The sequence below is a fragment of the Panthera pardus genome, unplaced genomic scaffold (assembly GCF_024362965.1).
Source record: "Panthera pardus isolate Hobbes unplaced genomic scaffold, ASM2436296v1 HiC_scaffold_16, whole genome shotgun sequence".
In the NCBI taxonomy this organism is placed as follows: domain Eukaryota; kingdom Metazoa; phylum Chordata; class Mammalia; order Carnivora; family Felidae; genus Panthera; species Panthera pardus.
Window position 1 is genome coordinate 76,644,358 of NW_026526721.1, and position 15,796 is coordinate 76,660,153.

Genomic DNA, 15,796 nt, shown 5'->3' on the forward strand with positions numbered 1-15,796 from the left:
GAGTGAGGTCTAGGTTTTCCTCTGCTTCCATGTGGTCAAAAAATGTTGACTATTTCACTCTACTAAAAGTCACAGGTGCTGTCTAGTAGCTCACTCGATACAGACATCCTCGATTTCTCATAGCCAGTCCTTCTCCTTGCCACTTTAGGGCAGCGGTAGTAATGCTGCTCACTGCTACGGGTCCTGGGTACCATACAATTCCATACCGGGTTTCCTAAATCTTGTCCATACATTCGGAAGTAGAAAATTTATTAAACTATCATTTAATTTCCCAGTTTATGTATGCCATCCATTCCTGCTGGTACTGTGGATGATACATTTGCCATCATACACAGAGTAAACTGAAAGTTCCCTACAATGGTCTACAAGGATGTACGTTATTGTAACCTTGGACTTCATTTTCTATTCTCTCACATGCTTCTTATACTCTAACCACAGGACTCCTCTTTTTTCTTTCCTTTTCTTTCCATATATATATATACATATGTATATATGTATATATATATATGCGCCTTTTACAGTTGCTATTAAGTCTGTTCACTCTTCCACCTTACTTCGGCCTTCGTACAAAAGCCATCAAGCCATCTTCTCCTTAGGGTTTTCTATGAATACTGTTTAAAATTGAAAATCTCCTCTCAACACTTCCTATCCCATGTTTCTGCTTAATCTGAATTAATCTGAATCTGTGGAATTTATCACAATATAACGTGCTCTGGATTTTTCTTACTTATTTATTGTCTGTCTCCTGCCACTGGAGTGTAAGCTTAAGAAGAGGAAGCAATTTGATCTTTCTTATTCATTGAAATGCTTTGAGTATTTACAGTGTCCGTGGGCACAGAGTAGATGCTTAATTAACGTTGTTGAATGAGTGAATAAACAACAACAACACAAACCCACAAGAAATGTTACGGGCGATTTGATAAGAATTAAAATATATTCTGCTGATGGTATCAGAAAAATGGAATTTGGATTGCACCTTGAGAGTGGACATGTGAGATGACTGAAGAGTTTTCCCAGACAGTAACAACCTGGATAAGGTTACACTGATGGAAAAGTATTCAAAAAGCAGTAAGTCTTTTAGTTGTGTTGTGTGTTATGTGCGTATGGAATCAGAAAAGGTAAGTTGCTGAAGATAGGCTGAGGCCAGAGAATGGAGTGCCCCCAGTGCAGGGTAAAACAAACCGGGACAAATTTTATCTTGTAGCAAATTAGATGTGACAAGGTGATTGAGACGTCAAATGTCACAGTCAGAGTTGTATCCTAGAAAGAAGGATTTGGTGATAGTGTACACAGGTTAGGAGAGGGGAGACTAATGACATTCAAATAAAAAGCCAGTAGGAGAGGTGATGAGCCCTAAACCACAGCAGTGGCAAGGAGTATGGGGAGGAGAGCTGTAACATAGATTGTGAGAGTATCTTGACCCAGAGAGGAGAAGAATATATTTTTTAGGGCGCTCGGAAGAACTGATCCCTCAATTACCAGCTGACCTTGAATCAGCACAGCCCTTTATTTCATTTTTCCGATATTTCATTAAACAATAGGTTTAATGTTTTTTTCTGCTTGAATTCATTAGCCAGAAATGCTCTATGATACACTGTAAGTAGAGAGTGTTTATCACAGCTTAGTGCTCTGTCATTTTGAACCTATTTAATAGCAACATCACAAACAGAACATCTGCCGATGAGCATGGTAGTGATCCCAGCCTCAGCTGTTATTGCAGATAGAGTGTAGCAGGGGTGGGAGTCCTTAGTGCAAGAGTAGCAACCAGGCCAGGCGTGGCACAGCTGGGGCTCTTACCACCCCTACTGGGGCATGGGTCATCTGTCTGCAAGCAATACCAAGGGCCAAATTTTAGTGGTGCTGGATGTGGTGTTGGGAGCCCCAGGATTCCAATATTGGGATGCACTTTATACAGTGATGAACAAAAGCCTAAAATGGTGCCTTTTCTATAATACTGCATCTATAATGGAGGAGAAATAGAAGAAAGACAGAGGCAAAGCTCTATCGCTTTGTTTCCAATGATAGTGTGCATGATAATTAATTTAAAGAAACATTAATGGAAAACTGTTATGTTCTTGTCATCATTCTAAGTGCTCAAATTAGAGATTCAATATATAGCATTAACCCATGGGAGCTTACAGTACAGCAGGTAAAAGAGAGATATAGAAATTTATAATTCAATAACAGAAGTGTGATGCATAATAAGTATAAAAGAAGGAGCATTCAATTCCGCCTGAGAAAGTTTGATAGTGCTTACATGGAAGGGAAGAAGAGCGGGCATTCCACGCAGAAGTAATATTAACCAAGGCACACGGAGCATAAAACTACATGGCATGTTCAGGTAATAGTGTTTAGTGTATATGTAGTTTAAATTCATAGATTTCTTGGGGAGAAGAAAAGAGAAAAGCAATTGTCTCAGGATGAGTGAGGAGGAGAAATCTCTGAGATTTGTTTTCACTTTGTACAACTTAACTAGCATTTGGGCACTTGTGGAGAATCCAATTTCTTAGACATCTGACTTTGGATTACTTGGAGAGAACCATGGTTGTACCCTGAAACGCATAGGAAAGTCTTGCTTTGTTATTACTATACTGACTTTTAGAATACTGGGGATAGAAAGACACAGAGTGATCCTTGAATTGTATTGACAGGGAGAATATTGCACAGTTAGTGCTTTGCTCCAGGTCTCATAGCAGAGGGGGAAAAATAGAATTATAGTTTTGGATTAGAACTCAGATCTCCTAATTCCTGAGATGTTGCTGTTTCTATACTGTGTAGTTTTAAAATTAGGCTCCCTTTATTAATTTTTTTTGGCATCATAAAATACATGGACATATATCTCAATAGGAAGGTTGCTTGAGGTTTGCATGAGTTAAAAATAAGGGCATGAAGCTATTAGGAAGACAAAAGATAGTATTTCTTCAATCTAATTTACAAAGTAGTGACCTTGTGACTTAAGATTAAAGCTTTTTTTAAGAAATTGGAGGCACCAGAGTTGAACTATGAGCAGGCTCCTGGTAAACTGATTGTATTATCTCACAGACACTATTCCTAGACAGTAATGGACAGCAGATAAGGGAGAAGAGAAGTTGTCTGTTTAGCTTTGCAAGTGAGAAATGCAATACAGGAACTAGGTCTAAACAGACAAAAGCATTCTTTATGACTCTTTGGAAAGAGCCCTTTCACCTTTCAAATATTCTTTCAAATATCACTAGACCTTGGATGCTGATGTGTGCGATATGGGTGGAGGAGAGGGGATTATTTAAGCATTAAAGTGAATCAAATAAGCATAGAACTATAATATCCTACCGACTTGCTAGTCCAATCACATCCATTTTAGAGACTCAGAGGTCTGAGATACAGAGGATAAATGCTTTGATTATTTATATATAATCATTTCAGTTCAGAGCAAAGATGAGATCCTGGATTACTCCAGAGAAAGCCATTACCTCCTCATCTTTCCTCTTGCAGTGGCTGCTTTTTGGAATAAATAGTCACTTTCAATCTCTTTAGAAGTGAGGCCAGAATAAAACTTGCTTCAATACTCAACCCCCAGACCAAGAATATAGCTAACCAGCCCCAGAATAGAATGAAGGGAAGGGGAAGGAGGGAGGAGGACTTAGAGAGAGAGAGAGAGAGAGAGGTGAGGGAGAAAGAAAGGGAAAAGTAAGAGAGGAGGCAGACAGGGGGAAAACAGAGACAGAGATAACCAGAACTAAGATGATATAATTCTTCCCCATTCCACATCTTCCACCAGGAAGAAGAAACGTTCTAGCCAGGACAAGACAGTTAGCTCTCATTTGCCTTGTGGCACCTCTACAGTTAGGTAGCTTACCATGTTAGGGATGAAGTTAAGAAACCTGAGGACCAGTCACTTCCCTTTTCTGGACTTCAACACCCGGCTAAATCTCTCCCAAATTCCTGACCGAAACCCACAGAAAATGTGAGATAATCAATATTTGTTGTTTTATTTTTTATTTTTTTTAATCTTTATTTTCGAGAGAGAGACAGAGACAGAGACAGAGTGCAAGCAGGGGAGGAACAGAGAGAGAGAGACACACACACAGAATCCGAAGCAGGCTCCAGGCTCTGAGCTATCAGCACAGAGCCCAATGCGGGGCTCCAACTCCTGAACCATGAGTTCATGACCTGAGCTGAAGTCGGATGCTCAACCGACCGAGCCACCCAGGCACCCCAATATTTGTTGTTTTAAGCTGCTAAAAGGTAATTGGTTATATGGCAGCACACAAAAAAATGCAACTTTTTTTAACTTTTTACTTTTTCAGAGTCTGATTTTTTTTTTTTTGGTAGTCTTCAACACTTAGAGCCATACAAAATTGTATTGTTTATTCTTTCATTTTTAGATATGAAAGATTACAGTTCAACTATCTGGTCTGGAAAGTACCACAGTATTCAGCAGGTTAAGAACTTTCTCTTGAGCCTCTTCCTTTTCCCCAACTTTCTTTTATAGAATAGTAATAATAATAATAATAATAATAATAATAATAATAATAATACCACTCCAAGCATGTAATTTATAGATGTTAGAGGTTCACATTTACTATATAATTTTACCCTTACATCAATCTACTGAGGTGGATATACTATACTCCTATAATATATGAGGAAATTGAAAACTTGAGAGCAAAAGTGTCTGAAAGGCACACAGTAAATAGGAGAACTGGCACTCCAGTTCAGGTCTCCTGATTCCACTATATCCAAGGCTCTTATTTATAAAAATAATCATTCAACTTTCCTCCCTAAACTCTGACACTAACTCCACATTTTAGCTGTCCATCTGGTATTTGGGAATTGTTACCGATCTCCCTTCCCTTTTACATTGCAGTCCTGAGGTTTGTAAATTAGTGAATAGGTCCGCTTATTCTCCCTTTTATCCTTTGGTTCTTCTTAGAAGTCATTTAATTGTCTTTGCCAACAGCCAAGTTGTTATACCTTGAACACACTGTCCTATTGTAGATGACCGATGATATGGATGTAATGAATACTAGGGTTCCAGCCTTTGGCTAATTGCAGTTGTTTAATGGGGCACCTGGGTGGCTCAGTCAGTTAAGTGTCTGACTTCGCTCAGTTAAGTGTCATGATCTTGCACTCTGCGTTCGAGCCCCGCGATGGGCTCTGTGCTGACAGCTCAGAGCATGGGGCCTGCTTCGGATTCTGTGTCTCCCTCTTTCTGCCCCTCCCACACTCACGCTGTCTCTCTCTGCCTCTCAAAAATAAATAAACGTTAAACAATTAAAAAATAAATTGCAGTTGATTAAACTACATTGATTATTTTCATAATTTTAACTACATTTTGTTTTTCTCATATTTTATGTAATTTCATAACAAGATATGAAAATAAAGGACTCAAACCTCAGTATTTGGCAATGAAACAAGTTTTACTCTAAGAAAAAAATACATTGTCTAAAAGATCGGGATTTGCTTATACCTTTCTTTTTGTCCAAATTTATGTTATTACTAATTTTTTACTGAAACATTTGCAGACATTAAAAAGGTACTTAATGCATACTTTATAAGAGTATACATCTAAGTCATTTTGGGAGATTTAATAGTCTGAGGTAGGCCCCAAATATGTGCATTTTTTTTAAAATGCTTATTTATTTATTTTGAAAGAGAGAAAGAGCATGCGTGCACAGGCGGGGAGAGGGAGGCAGAGAGAGAGGAAGAGAGAGAATCCTAAACTGACTCCCCACTCAGCGTGGAACCAGATGCTGGGCTGCATCTAATGACCAGGAGATCACAGCCTGAGTGGATATCAAGAATCAGACGCCCAACTGACTGAGCCACCCAGGCGCCCCTGTGCAATTCTTTAAAAGAACCACTTGCCTGAGGTGTTTTGAAACATTGAATTATAAATTAACTGCAAGCATGTACCATAGTTTTTGACAAAAGTAACAAGTTGTTATGCATGGCTTTGTGTCTTAAATGAAAAATAAATACATATCAACTTTGATCTTTTTTTTTCAATAAAGCATAGAATATTAAAATTTCTGTCACCTAGAGTAGGATAAAAATAGCTCATGAGGCACCTGGGTGGCTCAGTCAGTTAAACATCTGACTCTTGATTTTGGCTTAGGTCATGATCTCGCAGTTTGTGAGTTCCGGTTCACTGTTCTACAGACAGTGCAGAGCCTGCTTGGAATGCTCTCTCTTTCCCTCCCTCTGTCCCTCTCCTGCTTTTGCACTCTCTCTCTCAATAAATAAACAAACAAACAAACACACACAAAAAACTTAAAAAAATAGCTCATGTTCTGAGTTCAGAGTTGGAATCTTCCTGCTTTCTTTCTATGAGGCCATTTCAAAGAGCCATTTTTTTCTACTTAAATATTTAAGTGTTTTGTATTATCCAGGAGAAAACCTTTGTCAATTATCCTCTAAAGAATTTTGAGTATGTCCATAATCTCCTCGCTATACTAAGCAATCAAACTTTTTCTTTGTTCAGCATTGTAACTTGTTAGTATGGATTTAGGCTCCTTAAGCACAAAGAGAGATTTCTTCATGACCAAATGATACTGCACAACATTAGAGAAGTCATAAAAATTCATATCTTTAATACAAAGAATCCAAATCATAGAGCAGATGCATAGATGGCGGCCGACTTCATAATACCCACAACAACGTTTATCTCTTCCTTCGTCTGAGCTCTAGCATGTTCAGTTTGAATTCCCCATTTAGCTCTTTAGATAAATAGATCAAGGGAGACTTTCTAATGACCGTGTTACATGCTCTGCTGTGTTCTAAATGTCTTCAATCCTTCTGAGACTCCCTGGATATTCAAAAATGAAATGGCTCATTGGCAGATGGTTTGAGCATCACATTCTTAGAAAACTACCTAAAGCCACCGAATGGAAATTAACCAAATACAGAAACTTGCCAATTTTTAAGAATCCTTTTCCTTAATCAGAAGCTGTAATCATTATTATGCATTCCTTCTGTAACTTTCCTTAGGGAAAATTATGGACAAGGCGTATTCATTTTCGTATACTCTTTTTTCACAACTACCTGACCTGACACCTTGGCAAGCTGAGGTGGGGTGTTGGCAGGAAAGTCCTTCCATTCCTTCATTATCAAGGTATTTAACATAACTCCGTATGTAGTTCTCTTGCCTCTTCAGGCAATCTCAATATCTCATTCTTAGGCTAAGACAGTGCTTTTTGTTCACCAAGTTCCATTTCATTTTTCTCTTCCCAGGAACCCAGGAAGAATGCATTTTCCAGCCTTCTCTATGACTGGATCAGCACTCACAGCTAGTTTTGGCCAGTGGATTGTAAGTGAGAGTAATAAGTGTCATATTTAGAAGTTCAGAACAGCAGGAAGCCACACATTTCAGATGGCAGAACTACAGAAATGTAAGCCCGTATCTGGACATATAGCATAAAGAAGAAATGAGTCTTGTGATATAAAGCTACTGAAATGTTGGAGTTCTTTGTTAGCACAATGTAGCTTATCTGAATCTGATTAATACATGTGATGATTACAGCAATCCTACCAGATTCCAGATGTCAGTGTTTGATGTTTCGTATATTAGAAATACACTGCACTAACTGCTCCTCTATTTAATTGTCTTCTTGTGCCAAGGCAACTCCAAGGGCTAAACATGCCCTATATTTTCATCTATTGCCTGCAAACACCTTGTTTAAAGGATGATTTGTAGTCTTCCTTGGCTGGAGAAAATCGGAGCCTACAAGGGTAAAAGAGGAGTTAAAGAGAGATACAAATTAATGGTTCTTAGACTTTTTGTGCATTAGAATCACCTGGAAAGTTTATTTCAAGTGCAAATCTGCCCCACTCTAGAGATCCTAATTTAGTTAATCTTGGATGGGTCAAGAAATATGCATTTTCATGCATGAACCCCAAATGGTTCCAATATGGATGCATCAAGGAACACACTTTAAGAAGTACTGGACCAGACTCTCATAAAGCTTTTCTCCTCTTATAACCTGAATAATAAAATAAAAGCTATGGAAAGGGTTTGAAAGAACTCTCATAGGTAGTAGTTGATAGTTGACCCATGGAATACCTGAATTATCAAGGGCACAATATTAAAACATAGACCTCTAGACAATGCCCAGGACCCAATAAATCAACTCCTCTAAGGGAGGGGCCCATCCTGGGATCTTCATCTTAAGATGCCTCCCAAATGATCTTTAGACACACAAAAGTTTGAAATCATTGCCATAGGGACTGATTATCATTCTGCATTCTTATATCTTTATACCCAGGTCAATTTATTATTGATGTCTTTTTCATGCACTTTAGTTTACCAGTCACTTCAAATTTTCAAACTAGAAGTGTACACATTATCACTAGGATTCTTATTAGTTATAAGAAATGATAATTGGAACTCACAGTGTAAATCACAGCTGCTAAAAGATTAAATTTGTTTTTCAAGGTATAAGGTGGATACATTTTATTTTCCATTAAGACAAATACAAATAATTTATTTTGAGAGAAAAATTATAACCTGATCATAGAGTCTAGAAGACACAAAAAAATGATTCTATTTTTTAAATTCTTAAACAAATGTTAAAATAGAAAAAAATGAAATTCTATAAAATCATAATATGACAAGGCCAGATGACACATCAGACACTTGATATGACATTTAATTAGCTTTTTGTGGCTTTACATTAACTGACTTGTTGATTTGAATGTATAATGGTCCATATTAAATAGTTACAATTAGAAATACTTCCACATGAATCTTATAGGAAAAGTTCCAGAATTGGCACTAGATCAGGTGTCAGAAGCCTAGATTAGAGGCCTAACCATATTGCTAATTGGCTGAGTGTCACTAGGAAAATCACTTATCCTAAATAATGTGTGCCTGCTTTGTACTGCTTTTGTGCATTTTGGGAGAGTAAAAAAAAAAAAAAAAAAAAAAAATGAAGGAAGAAAGATAAGTGATGCATGTGAAATCAATTTGTAAACCATAACCCATTATGCAAATGTAAGTTTCTGCAACCATGAGCATGATTCCATTATGGGTATAGTACTGGCCAACACTTATCAAGCACTTATAATATGCCAGGCACTGTGCTATGCACTTACATGCATTATATCATTTAATGCCCACAAAACCCAGTGAGGTTAATAATATGATCTCCATTTTACTAAGTAGGAGATTGAGGCCCATAGAGCCCATGGTCAAACAGATAATTAGGAGAGAAGCAATACACACATTCATCTCTACTTGACTTAAAACTCCTGCTCCTAAATAGGCAATATTGCTATGTAAATGATATACATTTAACTTGCAATCATATCATGTCAATTATGAATATGCATGACCCACAAGGAAATTTTCTTATCATTTGCCTCATTGAAGTATTTGACACCGAATATTATATTCAAGTATGGCATGTTGGGTCAGAGGCTAATAACATAACCTCTTAGCCTTTCTTCATACAGTAAAAGTATGGTCCATTATCTTTCTGACCCTTGTATAGCTAATGCCAAAAGCTATGACTTTATACTGCTTGCATTGTCTTTATATTGTTAATGGAAATTGATACTCACCAGAGCTAACTTTGCTTTTGAGAACACAATTATGTAGCTACTCATTCATAAGAAATCATGTTTAATTTCCATGTCTTTGCCATTCATCCTTTATTTTTTTTCACTAAAAAAATAATTCATAAATAACAAAAGTAATTTCTCAAATTTTGTGAAGATATTTTGTATTTGGGACATTGAGCTAATAAGGAATAAGATTATGGGTAAAAGCATTCTCTCCCTTTTTAGGATTTGGAGCAACTTACATTACCCCCCCCCCCCCACCACCTTTTAACACATTGGAAGATAAACTGCTGTCTTCCAAGTGAAGATCCTTGAACATCCATCAAGGATGGATTAATCTCCTTTAAGAAGAAATGAATATAGAATATGGACTGTGCTCAATCATTTTCTGTTGGATATTCAGGTAGGTAGGATGACCTGTCATTTCTTAATTCCAAGTTCCATGATGAGTCACATTTCCCCTGGGGAGTCCTTATTCCCATATCTTTTCTTTCAACAGGAAAAAGGATCTAATAGTTTGTTAGAACAGAGAAGGGATTTTCTGCTTTTCTCTCCAAGTGCAGTAGTGGAATAAACATCTGGCTTCTTTCCCATCCCTCACTATTAGTGACTGAGAAAGGCTGACACTCATTGGGTCATAGCTCACAAGCAGCCAGCATTAATGTATCGAAGGTGACTGCTCATGTCTGGTGTGGTCGTTTGCTCTTTTCACTCAGCTCCTGTTCAGGGTAGCAGATTGTGTTTCTGGTTGTCTTACAGTTAAAGTCACCAGACAGGGAGCCTCTATTCTCCCACCAGAGTGGATGGAAGGAACTATTTTCCAGCTTTTTCTCCTCTGATGGAGTGTTAAGTCAGATCACTATTTTGAATCCTTATTTTGAGGATTCAGGTGTTTTTGATTTGGGGACAGAATAGAAGTCTCCCATCATGTCCTTAGGGCCAGCCTGTGTTCTCCAGTCTTACTATTGCCAGGGACACTTGAATCCCCATTCAGATATATACTCTTTGGATTAATACTTTTGTTCTGAAATTACAAACTAGTGGCCCTTAGGCTGAATACATGTTCATGCATTTTGATTGGTTCTTTCTTTCTTTCTTTCTTTCTTTCTTTCTTTCTTTCTTTCTTTCTTTCGCCATCCCATAATTGGGAGACTACTTACAAATATTAATTTTTAGATTCTTTTGAAAAATTCAACAATCTGCCAACAATGGGGCTGAGTGACAAATATTGTGATGGAGCTGAGTAGACGTTGCTCCTTTTTTAAGAAATACTACTCTTCAGTTACCCACTGGCCCAATCATCTCTATTATCTCCCTCACTGGGAGATCAAATGTCATGTGCCTTTTATGATTGTGTCAAAATGTTTCAAGTAAAGGAATATGTATCTATACGTATGTCCCTATAAACATGAGTCTTAGATGGACAGCATATGTATTATCTGGTCCCTTTTTCCTTTTTTCTTACTTTCTGATTCCTGTAGGCACTTGAATTGACTATCTCTTCTCAGAAACTTGAATGAGAAGGGATTCATATACCAAATGCTACAATAAATCCCTAACAATCTGAATCTTTCAGCTGTCAGTTCTAAAAATAATGAGATTTTGTGTAAACTTCCATTTCATTTGGAACATTTTCTCACTCGCTTTCTGTCCTTTCCCAGATTTCCTCTCGTACACATGAGAAAGCAGCTAAAGAGGCACCTCAGACTTTCCTAGTACCTAAACCAAGCCTAGGTTTCCTAAAGTGGAATATTCTTCTGGTATGAGTTCAAAAGCCATAAAAAGAAGAGGGGAGAGAGACAGGTAAAAACTTGTTAGTACAAATTAAATCACATAAAAATAGAACTTTATTGACACTAACAACTTTAGGCAGTTTAGAGAGCACTAGTTTACAATGACAGAACACCATGTATCCCTGTGTGAGCGTGTTTGGTTCTTCCAGGGAAAATGTGCTATAGGTTTTCTGTAGAGCTGAGTCTTACAGCTTCCACCTGAACCAACTCCACAATGCTCCCTTGGGATATGCATACCCTGTAAGTGTCGTTGCCCAAGTACACCTGACTGACTCATAACGTGAGGTGGATCAACAAACTCAGAGGAAACACACTTAAATTCTTTGCTCAGTTTGAAACTATTGGGCAAGATAGAGGATCAGACTCTAGGCAAGTTTCACATACTGACCTTCTAGGGCCCAAGAAGAGTGTGCTCTTCTGAGGCCATTAAAGAGGCAATAATTCTGGATTCAGGTCCTCAGGTCTTTTTGTCTCCTAGAAATAAATAGTTTTTAAAAATCAATAAAGGGGACACAGTCTGGTAGTCCACTAGATGATAAAAATGTCAGTTATTCCCATAGGTTCATGACACAAAGAGGGCTGGTATGGATAGCAGCCACCACCCACCATACGGTAATTATAGGATATAAAAGTCATTGTTATTGGATAAATCCGTGAAATGGTGAAGAGCAAGGGCTGAGATCTGGGGAGCAGGGGGTTCCAATCTGGTGCCATTTTGTATCCATTGAGTTTCTGATTCTTGGGGAACAGGCTTACACAGGTGTGTCTCCCACTGGGGCTGGGTATGAATCTCTGCCCGGCTCTTGCTCCTGAGGTGACTCTCTCCTTCACAGTAGGTGACACAGCAGCGACAGGCTGCAGAGGGCTTCCCTCTGTGCTTGGACATTGTATCTGGGGCTGAAGAGGTGCCTGCAGCCCTCCCTGAGCCCTGGAGTTCTGGGGGCTCTTTCAAACGACTTCTCCTCCTTTGAACATGGTCCAGACTGATGTCAGACTGAGAAGAACAGCTTTCGTTCCAGCCAGAGCTGGCACTCAGACTTCTCAGGGGAAGAGCCAACCGCAAGGCCTTCCAGAATTTAGAGCCAGAGTGTTTGGACTTTTCTCCCTTCCAGCTCACAAAAGACACGGATTCCTTCAGCTGCAGGATGCTTGGGTGTGGATGCTCAAGGGGGCGGTACTCAACCACAATGAGCTTGGTGGAAATGGAGTTCTGGCACATGATACCCAGTTTAAACTCCAGCATGCTGATACTTTTTTCTGTCACATAGTCTGGGCTCAGGACAACAATCATCCTTCGGCTTCTCTGAATGAAGTCAAAAACTGCTTCCACTGTATCTATAGGAAAATGGAAAGATAGGACAATGCCTAGTGAAAACTTATATAAACTGGAGTTCATCATTGTCCATCCTACAAAGGAGAGGCAATAAATAAACACTCAGGAACATAGGTTCTCAGCGTTAAATAATCTGCCCAGCAAATGAATCTTCTACATTACTCATATCAATGATTGCTAAGTTCCTGCTACCTTCAGGGATGAGAAAATTTACCACCTCTAAAAGCAGCTAATTTCAGCTATTTGTAAATTATTTTTTTAAAAAATATTCTTCCGTGCCACTTTTATCTGGTAGTCTTAGATCTAATACCTTCAAATCTCTAAAAATCTCACTGCTTGGGGTGCCCGGGTAGCTCAGTCAGTTAAACGTCCAACTTCGCTCAGGTCATGATCTCATAGCTCGTCAGTTCAAGCCCCGCATCAGGCTCTGTGCCAACAGCTCAGAGCCTGTAGCCTGCTTCAGATTTTGTGTCTCCGTCTCTCTCTGCCCCTCTCCAACTCCCTCTCTCTCTCTCTCAAAAATAAATAAATATTAAAAAAATAAAAATAAAAAAATAAAAATCTCATTGTATTTTTTCTCATCTTTAGATTTAGATCAGCTTTGGAAGTTTTGTATTATCCCCCATAAGACATGCTTTCAAGTCTCTTTCACCACTTTTATCCTGTTCCTCTGAATAATATTCAGTTCATATACGTGTTTCCTGAGAATAGTACCTGGAATAGGACTGAACATAAGGTGTCAGACTTAGTCTTATCAGCAAAGAGCAATAGGGAATTGCCATCTCCTAAAATCCACACAGTTATATCTCTTGGTTCTTAAAATTTTTGGACACAGCATCAGACAGTTCATAGTATTGACCTGGTTATCAAACAAAATTCCCTTCCTTTTTGCATGTATATGTATGAAGAATTGGACTAAAAATCAATTAAAGGAGCAACAACATATACAATGGGTGGGAATCAATCAAAGACTTCTGATAATGGATTAACTTCTAATAGTTACTGTGGTGGGTTTGGACAGATTCCAATGGAAAATTCCCAAAATAAATGTAGTGCTTAGCTCATTATGAGATTTAAGGGCTTAAACAATGTGATTTCCTGAAGGAAAGGATTTCCAAATGTGTAAATCACAGCCATTGATGATTCTGAAAACAAGTGCTATATAGACAGACCATGAGCTTGGGGACCTCCCCTTTTGGGGCCAGAGATGAAAGAGGGATGGAGAGACTTTCTAGCCTGTGATGACTAGCTGAAAGTTTGCAGTAAATTTGATCATTACAGTTTGACATGGAATGAAGGAGCTGTGCTCCTTACTAGCTTAGTTCTTTCCAATGAGTAAATTTAACATGAACCTGAAGGGTAATTGAAAGAGACATGTGTTCAGTTTTCAAGACCTTTTAACTAGTTTTATCAAGAGTGCAAAGTAGTTTTAGGGAATTTTTATTTTGATCTTAAAAGATAAGTCTAAATTTTCACTTATCTTCAAAGCCTGTGTGTGTGTGTGTGCATGCATGTGTGTGTGTGTCTTTTGGAAACTCCTTTATCCCAGCCCTACTCAGAATCTGTGTAGCTGCCTTTCATAAACCTGAGAATGTAAAAGTAGAAAATCTGCTTCTCTCATCTCATGAGAAATACGATATAACCTTAAGACAACGTGGATAGATAATCAACCAAAAAGAACTTTGTGCACTCAAATTGTGTGTGTGCGCATGTGTACATTGTGTGTTTCACTTCAAAATAGTCATATTAGGAAAATGTTCTGTCCAATGGGGATACCACTGTTGAAAATAAAATGCTGTCCTAGATCCTGTAAGGAAAGATTCTAGCTTTTTATCTTTTTTTTTTTATTTGCATTTGAGACAGGGCAATGCTAAAGAAACAAATACGGTGGAATGTCTGGTGGAATTCTAGACATTGAAGAATGGATGTAAGATGCTTATCAGATGGGGGTTAGGCTATTCCTAGGGGCCTTGAGGCAGTACTTTGAAGAAAGTTGCCTCCTTTATGACTTATTTTAATGTCTTCCATATTGTAAAAACTGCAGTTGAGGATGTGAATTGTTACTATTTTTTAATGCTGAATATTACATGGAGAGGGAGTCATAAATTGTTTATTCTGTTTGGCTCAAACAGTGGGGTATGGCTATAGGCTGATGAGACCACATTTCTTGTGTAGTGCTAAATTAATTTTGAGGTCGCATTTTCTGATCTAGAATTCATCAATACTGTAGAATATCCGGCCTTTAAAAGTCACAATCTCCCTGCAATTCACCTAGAAGAAAACAAGGACTATAATTTTGTTATTTGGCTAGATTATTGGTGTATGCAAGGGCAGCAAACTTCTCTCCCTCTTTCTTAAAATATGAAGTGTAGTAAAAAAAAATGGAGTGGTGGCGCCTGGGTGACTCAGTCAGTTAAGAGTCTGACTTCGGCTTATGTCATGATCTTGCGGTCCATGAGTTTGAGCCCTGCGTCGGCTCTGTGTTGACAGCTCAGAGCCTGGAGCCTGTTTCAGATTCTGTCTCCCTCTCTCTCTTTGCCCCTCCCCTGCTTATGCTCTCTCTCTCTCTCTCAAAAATAAATAAACATTGAAAAAAATTGCAATAAAAAAAGTGGGGTGATGTGAGCCACCTAATTGGGAAGATGAATCTGAATCCAAAAATACTTGTTTCTCCATTTATCTGTTTTTATCTTAATATATTTAAATCTGAGTTCATCCATCTATAAATGCATATAATAAGAGCAAACTTACAGGGTTAAAAATACCTATGTGTAAATATCTACATGTGGTAGACATTTGAATTAATCACTTTGGTTAAATTATTATTCACTGTCTAGTGAATGTGATATTAAACTAATGTATGGACTAATGTTAATTGATTTTGAATCAATTCTTTTTTAAAAAAATTTTTTTACATTTATTTATTTTTGCTAAACAGAGAGAGAGAGAGTGAGAGAGTGCACAAGTGGGGGAGGGGCAGAGATAGAAGGAGACACAGAATCCAAAGCAGGCTCCAAGCTGACTGTCAGCACAGACCCCGATGCGGGGCTTGAGCTCACAAACCGCAAGATCATGACCTGAGCCGAAGTTGGACGCTTAACCGACTGAGCCACCCAGGCGCCCCTAATTT

General features: G+C 38.3%; 1 protein-coding gene across 2 annotated transcripts in view; it reads right to left on the reverse strand.

Moving 5' to 3' along the window:
- Window positions 1-6,551: 6,551 nt before the first annotated feature.
- The window catches only part of IL1RAP (interleukin 1 receptor accessory protein), a 136,760-nt gene continuing 127,515 nt past the window's right edge, over window positions 6,552-15,796 (reverse strand). The window contains exons 11-12 of one of the 2 annotated variants that reach the window (XR_002084066.2): window positions 11,722-12,668; window positions 6,552-7,702 (exon numbers count right to left, since the gene is read on the reverse strand). Coding sequence is in view for 1 of the 2 variants with exons in the window: in XM_019463509.2 (XP_019319054.1) it covers window positions 11,950-12,668 (719 nt within the window). In the remaining variant the exon portion in view is untranslated. Of the gene's footprint in view, window positions 7,703-11,369; window positions 12,669-15,796 lie in introns of those variants that run through there. The other variant, XM_019463509.2, reaches the window with a different exon arrangement.